Source organism: Prionailurus viverrinus, unplaced genomic scaffold, assembly GCF_022837055.1.
Source record: "Prionailurus viverrinus isolate Anna unplaced genomic scaffold, UM_Priviv_1.0 scaffold_42, whole genome shotgun sequence".
Lineage (NCBI taxonomy): Eukaryota > Metazoa > Chordata > Mammalia > Carnivora > Felidae > Prionailurus > Prionailurus viverrinus.
This window is the reverse complement of record NW_025927609.1, coordinates 3,646,741-3,660,199: the sequence shown is the minus strand read 5'-3', so window position 1 is coordinate 3,660,199 and position 13,459 is coordinate 3,646,741. Positions and strand designations below refer to the sequence as shown.

At 52.4% G+C, this 13,459-nt stretch overlaps 1 protein-coding gene across 5 annotated transcripts in view; it reads left to right on the top strand.

The window, feature by feature from the left end:
* The window catches only part of UBASH3A (ubiquitin associated and SH3 domain containing A), a 40,788-nt gene that overhangs the window by 19,849 nt on the left and 7,480 nt on the right, over window positions 1–13,459 (top strand). For all 5 annotated transcript variants that reach the window (XM_047847055.1, XM_047847052.1, XM_047847051.1 and 2 more), the window contains exons 7-10: window positions 934–1,060; window positions 5,776–5,875; window positions 9,194–9,316; window positions 10,971–11,063. In XM_047847055.1, coding sequence (XP_047703011.1) covers window positions 934–1,060; window positions 5,776–5,875; window positions 9,194–9,316; window positions 10,971–11,063 — 443 coding nt within the window. The remainder of the gene's footprint in view (window positions 1–933; window positions 1,061–5,775; window positions 5,876–9,193; window positions 9,317–10,970; window positions 11,064–13,459) is intronic.

The window sequence follows — 13,459 nt, the reverse complement described above, 5'->3', positions numbered from 1 at the left end:
CTCCTCTGGCCACTCTCCCTGTTCCTTCCAGACACACTCACTTGGGGCACCTGCATGGCCCCTCTCATGTTGAGGAGCTCACCCCACTCTATTTAGCTGTAACTTTTCCCCCTCCGTCCTTCCCAGGCCACCTGGAGGCGTGCCCACCTCACAGCATCTCTCTTGGTTGGTCGGACAAGTAGCGATTTCTTCCCTGCGTCCCACCCCTTTCCTCCGTGTTTCTCTAGATCTTAATGTGTCTCTTCACTGCTTATTCATTCTTATATCCCAACCACACCTATCTTCCCACTGTTGGCTATTTCAGAAGGTGAATCTATGAGGATGTGGTACTGGGTTGCCTGGACCACCCTACCGCACAACAGACCCGGGGGTGGAAACCACCCGCATCTATTCTGTCAGGGTCACAGGCTGCAAGTCCAGGATCAGGGTGTCGGCAGGCCTGGTTCCTCCAGAGGCCCCTCTCTTTGGTGTGTAGACGGCCACCTTCCCGGTGCTTCTTCATGGTCTTTCCTCTGTGCCAGTATCCGTGTGTTTCTCTGTACCTCCTGGTCTCTTCTTATAATGTAGAATCGGGCCACACTGCTGACCACATTTTACCGTAATTACCTCTTTACTGTAATTACCTATTGGAAAAGACCCCGTTTCCAATAAAGTCATGCTCTGAGGTACTGGGGGTCAGGACTCCAAATGTCAAGGAGACGCGGCTCAGCCCATAACCGGTGGCGACAGTCATGACGGACAACCAGGATTTACTCGGGATTTGTTATGCGCTGAGCACTGAGCTCCTTGAACACGCCATTGTGTTGTGTCCTCGACAATGACCTTACCTGCCCATCTTGTCGTGAGCATTCCCACACACATGCGTGACCAGATGCAGGCAGGTCACTTCCCAATGCCTTCATGACAAGAGCACCCTCGTTTCTTCCTCCACAGGACGTACACCTTCAGCCTGGCCATGGACCTGGTCTCCAGAAAGGACGGGGAAGCCAGCAGCAGGCGAAACGGAGAACCGCACCCTCCACAGACGCCGAGGGACGTTAGCAGCATCCAGGCTTTACAGGTGACAGAATTCCCTGCTTTACAAGGTGAACGAAGGGAAATCACACTTTATGTCAACTGCCTGGGAGACTCAGGCCCTCGGGTATGGCTACAGACCCGGGGGGGCAGAGGGATGGACGCCCCATAGCTGTGAGCCGGCCTGCGAGCCCCTCACGGCAGCCTGCTGGGCATTGCAAGAACACAAAGCACGTGTCTGTCGTTCTGTCAGTAATGATGCCAGGACATAAGGCAGGGAAAACGCAGGGACACAGCCCTACCCAGAATCCCGGACTCTAATACCAATGATCTCATCAGCAAGTTGTGTGGCCCTGAAGCAGCCACCTCCCCCAGAGCCCCAAAAGTTGGAGGTTCTGAGGTTTCAAGTCTGCACTGGGAGAGAGGATGCTGGTGCTCGGTAATCATGAGGGCCAGAGGCCGCAGGGCCAGGCGTTGGGGCACAGCAAGGGCACGGAGGCCCTGCCACCCGCAAGGCGTACGTGCATGGGTGAAGGCTGCCCGCAGGACCTCCTCGGGGCAGGCAGCCCCTCCTCCAAAGCACACAAGTGACATGGTGTCCCCGACGCCGTCAGGGCGGTGGGCAGGCTGGCCCTCTGGTTCCTTTCCCAGGAAGCCCCAGGGGGCAGGCCAGCACGTGCAACCAGCCCTTGACCACTTCCCGCTTCGGTGGGGGTGCCTCTCTGACCTGAGGAGTCTCCAAAGTGGTCCCTCCACGCCCCGCCTCCTGTGCCCCCACACTGCGCGAGGACTTCATCCCGGCCACCTCCAGCCAGCATGGGATATGTCAGCCCTCATGTTACAGATGGGAAGACTGAGGCTTACGGACGGGAGGAAGCTTGCGGGGGCCACTCAGGCACGTAAGCGCCCCTGAACTTGGGTGTTTTGGAGGATTACGGGAAACAAGGTGCCCGCCGCAGGCCAGGCCCTCAGTGCTGAGAGTCTGTTCCTGCGCAGAGAGCAGGCCTGTGCTGTCTGGCTCGTCCCTGTGTCCTCAGCACCTGGCTCGGGGCCTGGTTTGTAAGTCTCGTTGGATGAATCACCGAACGACCAAATGAAGACCCTCATCGGGACTCTTGATCGAATCACCCTAAATCCAAACTCGCCCTCCTTCCCCAAGAAGCCACCAGCCCCTCAGAGGCTGCCTCCAGGCTGAGGTGGGCTTGGTCCAGACGAGAGCTGAGCACAGGACACTGGGCACTGGGGAGGCCACAGATCGTCCCCTGTAGATGGATCTCCAGTTCCAGAACGGCCCTGGGCAGAGCGGCCGCTGGCTGGGAGCCAGAAACAGACAAAACTGGGGCTCCTTTACCCAGACTGCCCAGACTCCGGAAGGCACAGTGGAGGCGGGACTTGGCCCCCTTGGTGGGCTGCAGGGGGGAGGGCATGGACTGGGGTGGGGCTCCCTGAGGCCATGCCCCCCTTTCCAGATGGAAGGCGGGAGAAACTGGAACGGGAGGGTCGGCCCACAGATTGGCCTGTGTCTGAACTTGCCGCGGCTCTAAATGGGCGAAAGCCTGACAGACGTCTCCCTGCAAGCCGAATGCTCCTCACCTGGTCTGAGGTCCCCCCTCCACATGGTAAGGAGAGAATACAGTGGCATCAGCTTTGGTGAATGGACGTCAGTAGGCTGAAGAATGGCCCCAAAGATATGGGGAGCTAATCCCTGGAACCTACAAATGGTCTCTTATAAGGAGGAAGCGTCTTTGCGTATGGGGCTGAGCTAAGGGTCTTGATGGGGAGTGTCCTGGGGGGGCCTAAATCTAATCGCAGCAGCCACTAGGAGGGGGAGAAACAGGGGATCTGACCCACAGGGAAGAAAAGAGCACGCAGATACACAGAGGAGGAGGCTGTGTTGAGTATCGGGACAGAGACTGAAGTGTCTCAGCCAAATCCAGGGATTGCTGGGGCCCCGGAGCTGAGAAAGCCAGGAAGGATCACCCCCTAGAGCCTCAGAGGGAGCACGGCTCTGCTGATACGGTGACTTCGGAATTCTAGCTTCCAGACTCTGAAGGAACACATGTCTTTTGCTCTCAGCCTCCAGGCGGTGATGTGTTGTTACAGCAGCAACACTTAACCTCCACCCGGGGACCTCGTGTCTAAAGAGGCGACACGGCCCTGGTATCCCCTGGACCCCCAAAGCAAGGTCATTCCACTCCCCGTGGACCCTGCACTTTTTCTTGATACGCCTGTTGCAAAGCTCTGCATTTCAAATTTCAAATGCTCCAAATTAAAAAACCCAGGGAAGAAGATGCTCCAAACTCAAAACCCCAGCCCAAAGCGATCAACAGTACTTGGAGACTCAGTAAGCAGACTAAGGCTGGGAGCCCTGTGTGTCCTGCAATCTGCCTGCAGACAGGGGGCAGGGATGAGACATTTTAATGTTCATCCTCCTGGGGAAAGGCATCCTGGTGGAAATAGGCATCAACCATACTTCACAAGTGGAAGACAAGACCAACTTCCCTTTGGTGCTCTACCCGAGAAGGTGGGTGTTTGCCTCCAGAACCAAACGTCTGCGCCCTGTATTAAGAGACCATCATAATATTGGCTTTACTTTGACCATATGTCCACTTTGGAGCATGGGTCCCGAGGCCCTGAGAACCTGTGCATGGAGACTTGGAATGTTCCACGGGCTCACAAGCAACACATTTCATGCACACATCAGAAGGCAGACAGACTGGCCAGGAATGGCCAGCGGGTTAAGCCGCTGGAGACTGTGCGTGGCTGTGGACTTCACGAGGGACGAGGGTCTGGCAGGAGCTGTCCGTGGTACTGGCCCCAAGAACACCATGAGGCACGTGGTGTTTGCCCGCCACCTCCTTCTCAGCACGTCCCAACACATGGTGCCACTTGACCCTGCCGACAAACTCAGAGAAGTGCTGAGAAAGGAGGCAGTTGGTGCAGACCCTCCAGGCTCCACTCTATTTGAAGAATCAAATCTGAAAGGGAACGGCCAGTAGCATTGCCTGGGGTACAGATGTGTCATTGTCTCTCCAGGGTGCTGGGTGTCCAAGGCATCTGCGTTTTCCATTCTAGGATTTGGGAGAAATCAGAGCAGGCCTGGGGATTGGTGATGGGGCTCCATGCTGAGGAGGGCCATGTCTCGCCGCCTCCCTTCCTTACTCCACTCTGCAGGAAAAACACACAATATCAGCTCCTTCCTTCTCACCTCTAAGCCCAGCCTCAAACTGCTATGAGGCCAAAGATGGGAAGCAGGAGGAAAGGGTCCATCTGTGGAAAAGGAACTGGGCAAAGACAAGCTGACCACCAGCTACAGCTGCCTGCCCAGTGCCCTTCTCATTCTGACCATCCCTGGTGAGCTTGGCCAGTCCATCCTGGTGACTTTGGCCCATTCATCCCCAGTGACCTTGGCCCACCATCCCCGGTGACCTTGGCCCCAGGCATGACCAAGTTCCATGTCCTACCTGAAGTCCCCCCAGCCCTCCTGCCGTGGTAGGACTTGCCACCTCTGCCTCTCATCTTCTTCTACGACTCATCTTTCTATGTTTTTCCCTTGGTCCCAATGAGATCCAAGGTCCCTAGGTGGGGAATCTGTGAATTGAAGCTTGTGTCCTAGTCTCTGACATGCATGCTCCCAGTATGCTAGGCCCCAGGGATGCTGACAGCAGTATCTACATGCAGAGAAAATACACAGTATCTATTATATGATAATATATATGTATAGATAGAGATAATGTCCTAAGAAGTCACTATGGAGCGATACTCTTGTCTGAATGTTTGCGTCCTAACTGCCAATGTGCTAGCATTAGGAGGTGGGGCCTCTGGGACTCGATTAGGTGAGGGGAGGTGGGGCCTTCATGATGGGATTAGTGCCCTTATGCTGTTGCATCCACATGACTCCTGAAACAGAATGCTACAGGCACCAGTGACAGTCACAACAAAGTTTATTGCAGTGAGAGGCAAGGCAAACCAATTGATCGGGACCGACACTCTTGACCAGAGTGCGGTCTTGAACAGCCGGGGTACAGAGTTTTTATAGCCCACCACATCATCTTATTATCACCTGGGAACAGAACAAAAGAATAGTTCCCAGGTGGAAACAGTTCAAACAGGCCCTTGTCCCCATCCAATAAAACACTAATCTTTCCCTTGATTGATAGGATAAGGCTGTTATCTTTTAACCTATAGTGTTAAAACAAAGCTGTTATTTGTTAAGGCTACAGGTTAGCCCTACACTACAATTTAACCCTTACAATACAAGAGACCCCACAGAGATCCCTTGCCCCTTCCCCCATGTGAGGACCCAGCAAGAAGTCAGCCCAGAAGATCACCAGGCACCCTGATCTCAGATTTCCAGCCTTCAGAACTATAGGAAATAAGGATCTGTAGCTAATAGCCCCCAGCCTGTGGTGTTCCATGAGAGCAGTCTGGAGGGACATGGGGTAAGGACCTAGAAGAAACAGAAAGGTAGACAAGTTGATGTGCGATGTATGGCATAGGTTATTCCTGTGGGTTTTCTTTCCCTTTATAATGTCATAATGCCCAGGAAACAGAAAGTGGCCAGAAATTAAAGAGATTCCCACCTTCAATTCCCAACCTTCTTTCATTGCAATGACTTTGGTGAAATGGGCTACAGTCCCTGAGAAAGGAAGACGAGACTCTGTTTCTAGGCTACCTGTGGGATGACGAGGGGAGGTGCCCATTGAGTAAGTCTAAGAATGGGGGTGTTAAATTGCCCATGTCTTTCCTCCACCATCTCAGGCCACAATAGCGAGGAAGAGTGTGTTGGTGGTGCGCCACGGGGAGAGAGTGGATCAAATCTTCGGGAAGTCGTGGCTGCAGCAGTGTTCCACTCCTGATGGTAGGTAACATCCTGGCAGGATCTAGCCCCAGAAAGTATATAGATCTAACAAATGACATCACTTCTCCGTTTCCTGAGCCGGGTCCCCTGTGGCACCGTTCTTCAGGGTGATAGTATATGTGGGAGGGGTACGTGCTATATCTTTCTCCAGAGATATTCTACACGTGCACACTGTCTGTAAGTATCTTACCTCAAATGCCTTGTGGAAGATGGGGGAATGGCTATCAACAGTAAGCAATCAGCTGGTGTGACCCATGGACAGTCGTCTTTATTCTGGACGCACACGCGGCAAGTTGGTTAGCGAGTGCAGCATTGAGTTGACACTGTGTCACTGTGACCTGCGGTCTCTGAACCCTCAGCTGCTGGCACAACCCTATCTCAGTCTCATTGCTGTATCTCTCTGAGATAATCTTCGCTGCTGTGGTCACTTCCCTGCAATGTTTAGCTGTGCAACTCAACCGATGGACATATTTTGAACGTGTGTCTTGCTTATCCCAAGTTCACCCCACTGGAAACCAGGAACGAAGGACAGTGCTTATAAATACAGCCCACCCACAACAATACGCATCTATACCAATGCACATCCCTGAACGGAAAGCCCAGCATGCCACAACATCTAAGCCACAAATAATTGTACAACTGAAGATACTGAATGAACAGAGTGATAAAATCTATTCACAGTAACTGGTCTAGCTAAGCTCTTTTGGAATTCCTCTGGGAGCCCAGCAGGATAAGAAAAGGGGGAAATGAGTAGGGGAAACCACTGGCAGATGACCAGCATGCACCAGGAAAATTCTGAACGGATTACATCATGGCCAAACATATCTACAAGACCCTACAGAAGTGATGCTATGTTTGTCTCTATAAAACAAGATCCATCACAGACGCAAAGGCTCAGGAAAGAGACAACAGGATGACACGTGGCTGTGAGGACAAATTGACATTCAGACGTGCAATGAGAAGAAACTTCCCTATAATACAACAATTATTGAAACCACAGATTGAAATGGCACACCACGTCAGTGTGCGTGTGGCCGTGGCGGTGTGAGAACCGACACAAAACAACCAGCGCCAAAGACGTTCATTGGACATCGTGGAAAGAGGAAGAATATTGGGGCGCCTGGGTGGCACAGTCGGTGAAGCGTCCGACTTCAGCCAGGTCACGATCTCGCGGTCCATGAGTTCGAGTCCCGCATCGGGCTCTGGGCTGATGGCTCAGAGCCTGGAACCTGTTTCCGATTCTGTGTCTCCCTCTCTCTCTGCCCCTCCCCCGTTCATGCTCTGTCTCTCTCTGTCCCAAAAATAAATAAACGTTGAAAAAAAAATTTTTTTTTAAAAAAAAGAGGAAGAATATTGACAAAAGACTGAGTCATCTACAGGGGAAAGACACCGGATAGTCCCAGCTGGAAGGAGGCTCCTGGTGGGTCTTTCCACAGGCCGAGCAGGCCTTGATAACGTCAATACTGACAGTCTAATTTGTCCAAACTTTGCGTATTACATTGTTTAATCAATTACAATGGGGTATTCAGGGGGTGCTGCCAGACACTCCTCGGACCCCAGATTTCCTCCTCGTTTCTGCTCACTTCTGGCCCTCATATGGCCCTTCATTTCTCAGTGGTGCTAGCCAGTTGACCCCCCTCCATCTGTGAGGCTCTACACCATCAGACCCTAACTTTGCTCCAATCTTTATCCTCTTCTGAGCTCCGCTCTCTGCTTCTCACAGATAAAGCGTCAACGAGGACAAAAGACCTACGTGGAACAGGTTAACAATACCATCAAGGGACCTTCTCTGGGAAGAAAACAAATACGACTTTCCCCAGAAAACACAAGATATGTTTTGGCATTTAATGAAAGCCTTTCTTCAAACAAAGTCTCTGCCAATGGAAATGCCAAGGAGGGAGCTTCCAGGAAAGTCATGCATGAAAGCAAGGCATTCAAAGTAGCAAGCTGCCTCTTTGCGTTTGTGAAGGGCTAGGAGGCCATGTGGAGGGCTGGGCTGGTGTGCTCGGGCAGGGTTAGTGACAGGGTCTACCCCAGGATGTGCAGCAGGTCTCAGGAAAGGAGGCTGGGCTGCTAGAAACTACCAGCAGCCGGAAGGTTTGGGGTTGCTTGGGGGGATGTGAGGGCTTGGTGTGGCATAGTGTCCTCTGTAGGGGTAATCAATAATTCAATATGAGGTTGAGCTTACCACTTATCGACCACCTCCCCTGAGCCAGGCGTTGGGATCCGGGCATTACCACATTGATTCGTTGTAACAGCTCTATCATTTCTCCCTTTCACTAATGAGGGAGAGTAAGTCAGTTGACTCTAATCATACAACTAGTAACTGGTGGTCCCAGGATTTGCACCTGGGATTGTCAGATCATAGAGCTCAAGGTCAAAGTCAGGGTAAGCATTTTGCAGCCTCTGGTTGGAGGGTTGAGGGGAGACCCCACGGATCCACCTGATTTCCAGCAATCGACTGAAGGAGCATTCTGGCCATGTGTACTCTGTCCCCGGGGACAATGTAACACACTGTCTGCTGCAGGGATGGGTAGAATTTCCCTTCCGTAATTAATGCCAACTTGAGATGTCTATCAAGTTAAGCTCAGTCAGTAATGGAGACATTCCTTTCTTAAGAAGATTGTATGAGTGAATCTTCTTGAGGAGACCTCAGGGGACACAGAGGGTCTCGAGGTTTCTGGGGTTGACATCTGTGTCCTGTGCATTTGAAGAGATGTGTCACGGTTGACTCCACATCGCAGAGCACCTTTAAGAAAAAACACAGATGAGGGGAGCCTGGGTGGCTCAGTCGGTGAAGCGTCTGAATTCAGCTGAGGTCATGATCTCACGGCTCGTGAGTTCGAGCCCCGCATCGGGCTCTGTGCTGACAGCTCAGAGCCTGGAGCCTGCTTCGGATTCTGTGTCTCCCTCTCTCTGTGCCCCCCTCTCCCCCACTCGAGCTCTGTCTCTCTCAAAAATATATAAACACTGGGGCGTCTGGGTGGCTCAGTCAGTTAAGCGTCCGACTTCAGCTCAGGTCATGATCTCACAGTTCATGGGTTCAAGCCCCACATCAGGCTCTGTGCTGACAGCTCAGAGCCTGGAGCCTACTTTGGATTCTGTGTCCCTCTGTCTACCTCTCCCCCACTTGTACTCTGTCTCTGTCTCTATCTCTCAAAGATAAATAAACATTAAAAAATTTTTAGAAAAAAGAAAAAACACAGATGACAACAATTTGAATGATAACCTTTCTTCCGATGTGGGTCGTGATCTTGGGGGCTTCAAACCTGCACTAAGTCGGTGGACCTGAACGCCTGGTGATTATTTATGCTTCAGGGAAATACTACCGGCCAGACCTGAATTTCCCTTGCAGTCTGCCCAGAAGGAGCAGTGGAATCAAAGACTTTGAAAATGATCCTCCACTATCATCGTGTGGAATTTTCCAGTCCCGCATGGCAGGTATGTTTGGGGATCATTCTGGTAGAAATAGTAACATTAATCACAGCAATGATGATCACTAATGCATACTGAGCCCTTGCTACATGCCCGCGGAGGTCCGTGTTAGCATTAACCCCATTCTGCTGAGGAAGCGGCTCAGGCACAGAGAGGTTAAGGAAGTTGCACAAGGCCACACAGCTAGTAAGTGCAGGTGCAGGGGTTTGACCCAGGATGGATAGTTGGGGGGGGGGAGGGGGTCGGAAGGAATGAAAGATACAAGAGAGGGGAGGAAAAAGCAATGAACACTAAAAAAAAAAATTTTTTTTAAAGAACATATCCTCTCTGATTTTACTTCAGAATCTGTCAGTCTGGGCTTATGCTTTATGTCTGGGGTTCTGGCCCCACATGGTTGACTTTTTGGAGCCAAAAAAAGCCAACGGGTTCATCTGGTCTTCATTTTATGAATGAAAAGACCCGAATCAAGAAATGAGGGAGGTGTGTGGGCTTGCACACTGCTGGTTACCGGAAGGAGCTCAGGGTCTCTGAAGGGGTGTCCGTGCGGGCAGTTTTTGACCTCTGCACTCATTTCCGGGGACGCCCTGATGAGGTGCCACAGGTGGAGTGGCTCCATCAGCAGAAATGTGTTTGTTCTCTTGCGGTTCTGGAAGCCAGGCGTCTGAGTTCCTCCCGAGGCCTTGAGGGCGGCTGCTCCAGGCCCCTCCTCCGGGCTTATAGACGCCGCCTTCTCCCTGGGTCTTCACGTCGCCTCCGTTGCCTCCTCGCCTCCCTCTGTGCCCATCATGGCTGTGTCCCAACACCCCCCTTTGAGAAGGACGCCGGTCAGATTGAACCGGAGCCCCCCTACCCAGTGACCGCATCGTAACCTGACTGCCATTATAAAGACACCGTGCCCAAAGAAGGTCACACTCTGAGGAACGGAGCGTGAGGACCCCCCGCAGATGAATTTGGGGGGTACGATCCAGCCCGTGACAGCCTCCCCTACAGCCTTGCCAGCTTGGCACCGTGCATTTCCTAAAAAGGTCCCCTTCTTTCCCAGGGGCCAGGCCCTCTAATTTTGCGAGAGGAAATGTGAGCTCCGGGCTTGTCCCTCTCTGCTCAGGATCTCACAGCCTGAACTCCAACTGTCAGCAGGGCTGAGCTCCCATCCGGAGCCTCTTGGAAGCAGTTGTGGTTTCCCCCAAAAGACTGTTGGGGGAATTCGGTTCCCTGCGGTCGGTCGTAGGACTGAAGTCCTGGTTCCCTTGCTGGCCATCACCAAAGGGCTTTCTTTTCTCAGCTCCCACGCTCCTTGCCATGTGGCCCCCTCCATCTCCGAAGCCTGCAGTAGGGAATATCTTGCGTGCGGAACCCGCATACCTTGGACTCTCTGACTTTTTTTCTGTGACAGCCAGAGATAAATCTCTGCTTTTAACGGGCTCGCCCGGATGGGTCAGGCTTACCCGCAATTATCTCGCTTCTGCCGTAGGACACAACACTCCCACATTCACAGCCTCCAGCCACACTCACGGGGACCTTACGGGTGGGTGCACCAGGGGCTGGAAATCTCGGGGCCATTTAAGATCCTGCCTACCTCAGGTAGCGAGCCCGCCCTCAGAGTCCTCCCCATGGGAGGTTACAATTATGAAGAGGGGTTTTTGCACCTGCTGTTTTCCAGGAGAAGCACTACGGGACAGCGGCATCAGAATCACCTCCGTCTTCACCTCCCCAGCCCTCCGCTGTGTGCAGACAGCCAAACACATCCTGGAAGGTCGGTAAGAGCTGCAGTGAGCATCGCAGGTGGCCCTGACCTCACGGTTATTCTCCAAAGGGGGGAGGGAAGGGAACGGGGGTAAGAATCGGATGAGTGGCAATGAATGGCCACAGCAGTCGCAAGACAGTTTTGGACCAGTCCTCTGAGAGCTGTTAGCAGACACTGAGCCCGTCAGCATTTCTGGAATGCCAGGATTCTAATCGAGTGGCAGGAGCCTATCATCACACTGTCCACCTGCATCTGCTTGTATCCAACATATGTTTAAAAAGAGAGAGAGAGAGAGAGAGAGAGAGCAGAGGAGGCGCAGAGAGAAAAGGAGAGAGAGAGGGTCCCAAGCAGGCTCTGCACTGTCACTGCAGAGAGCCCCACGTGGGGTTTGATCCCACAAACCGTGGGATCATGACCTGAGCCGAAGTTGGACGCTTAACTGACAGAGCCCCCAGGCGCCCCTGCCATGTGGCTTTCAAAACAGCATCTGAGGAGGGTTTTCAAAAGCCCACAGAGCTGGGAACAGCTGTGGTCCCTTCTGAGGGCCAAGCTCATGACTCTTGCCAGGGTGAGAGGAGCGGCTGCTGGGAGCTGTCCAGCACCACTGAAGGCTGATGTCCCTTAGGAAGCCCCCAGACCACCTTTCGCAGCTTCTGCCTGCAGGAAAAAGAAAGTTCCTGCCAGAGAAGTGCAGCCTGTTCTGGTGGCCTTGGTTCTTCATCTGCTGCTGGAGCCCTGCCCTGCCCTCTTGGAGGGAGGGGGCAGGGGGCAGTGGACATGATGTAGTCAGCAGTGCAGGAGCACAGGCCAAAGCCCCACAGTGATGGGACAGAGGGCAGAAGACGTGGACACAGACACAGCAGGTGTGCTAATGTGGGGGAGGGGGCTTGCCTCTACTTTCTTAGAGACAGTGGGGGTCAGGCCACCAGATGGAAGTGAGAAAGGGAAGGACTTCTGGAGGCTTGGGGTGCACGGAAGGCACGACATGTCTATCAGAGAGATAGAGGGTGGTCACTGAGTACTGACTTTACATGGAGACCCAGCCACCACAGGGCCTGGGGCTTTCCTGCAGGGGCAGATGTGGAAGACCAGGTAGAGAGCTGGAGCTAATGACGGGTGGGCTCAACAAGTGAAGTACAAAGTTCTCAGAAATGTTCTCCGGTGATGATAACGTCAATGTCTCTAATACGATGTCTCGTGGACTTTTGGTCTATATGCAGAACATCTTTTTTTATTATCACGATGCTGTTTAAAGTCCAAGTGTATAAATTCTGGGTCGTTCAGGAAAATGAGGGCGCTCAACCTTCTTCACAGGTCCTGGAACAGGACAGACTTGTTTTCAGACTGACATCTGAGAGGCTTACATGCTACCCTTAGTTTCACTGTCATGTCAGTGACTGTCCAGATGGACCATTTCCCAAAATGTGACCCACAGAACAAAGTGGCCGCAAGATGGCTCCACAGAAGGAGTGGCCAAGACCATTTGGGAACCTCTCCAACTGTTCCCACTGGACACGGGCCCTCCACAGGCTGGAGGGAACTCAAGAGCCTGGTTAGACCGTGTAACTCCCTTTCGTAAATGTGCTTTGGCAAAGGAACTTGTTCCGTGGACCTGGAATACATTTGGGGAACTGATTTATTTCCAGCATTGGAGCTTAATGACATTTTCTCCATTGCAAATAAAAGCATTCAGGCCCTTTTTCCCCCACTCAAAGAGATAGCCTTATGCTATAGGTGTTCTCTTGGTCGAGGTATGAAATTCTCGGGAAGGGTAGCTGGGAGAAGTCTGGGTGTTCCAAGAGACAGCTCCCTTCACCCTTCACCTTCTCCTCAATCTGGGTGTCTGTCAAGATGGCGCCTCAGTGGTGGCCAGTGTGCTCCTCGATTGGCCGAGTCTTTTCCATGGATCGCTGGGTTGGTCGACATGGTGTGCTCTCACTCTTGATCAATGATGAGGCCCAGTGCTAGTCTGGCTGTAGAGATATATGGGACCATCAGGGTGAGCTCACTGATAGTGGCATCTCGCAGGCCCGGCAGACTCTGTCCCCTTCCTTATGGATAGGCATCACCACTCCTCAGATGCCTTTCAACCATCTGGTGGGTTCTGTCTTAGAAATAGCATAGCAGGGGCACCTGGGTGGCTCCGTTGGCCAACTGTCCAACTCTCGATTTCAGCTCAGGTCATGATCTCATGGTTTATAAGTTCGAGTCCCAAGTCATGCTCTGTGCTGACAGCTCGGAGCCTGCTTGGGATTCTCTCTCTCCTGCTCTCTGCCTCTCTCTCTCTCTCCCTTTCAAAATAAATAAATAAACTTTAAAAAAAAGAAATAGCACAGCTGTAAGTAATCACAGAACAGTATTTGCCAAGGGAAAAAAACCCCACATTTTTTAAAAAAAGTATTGTT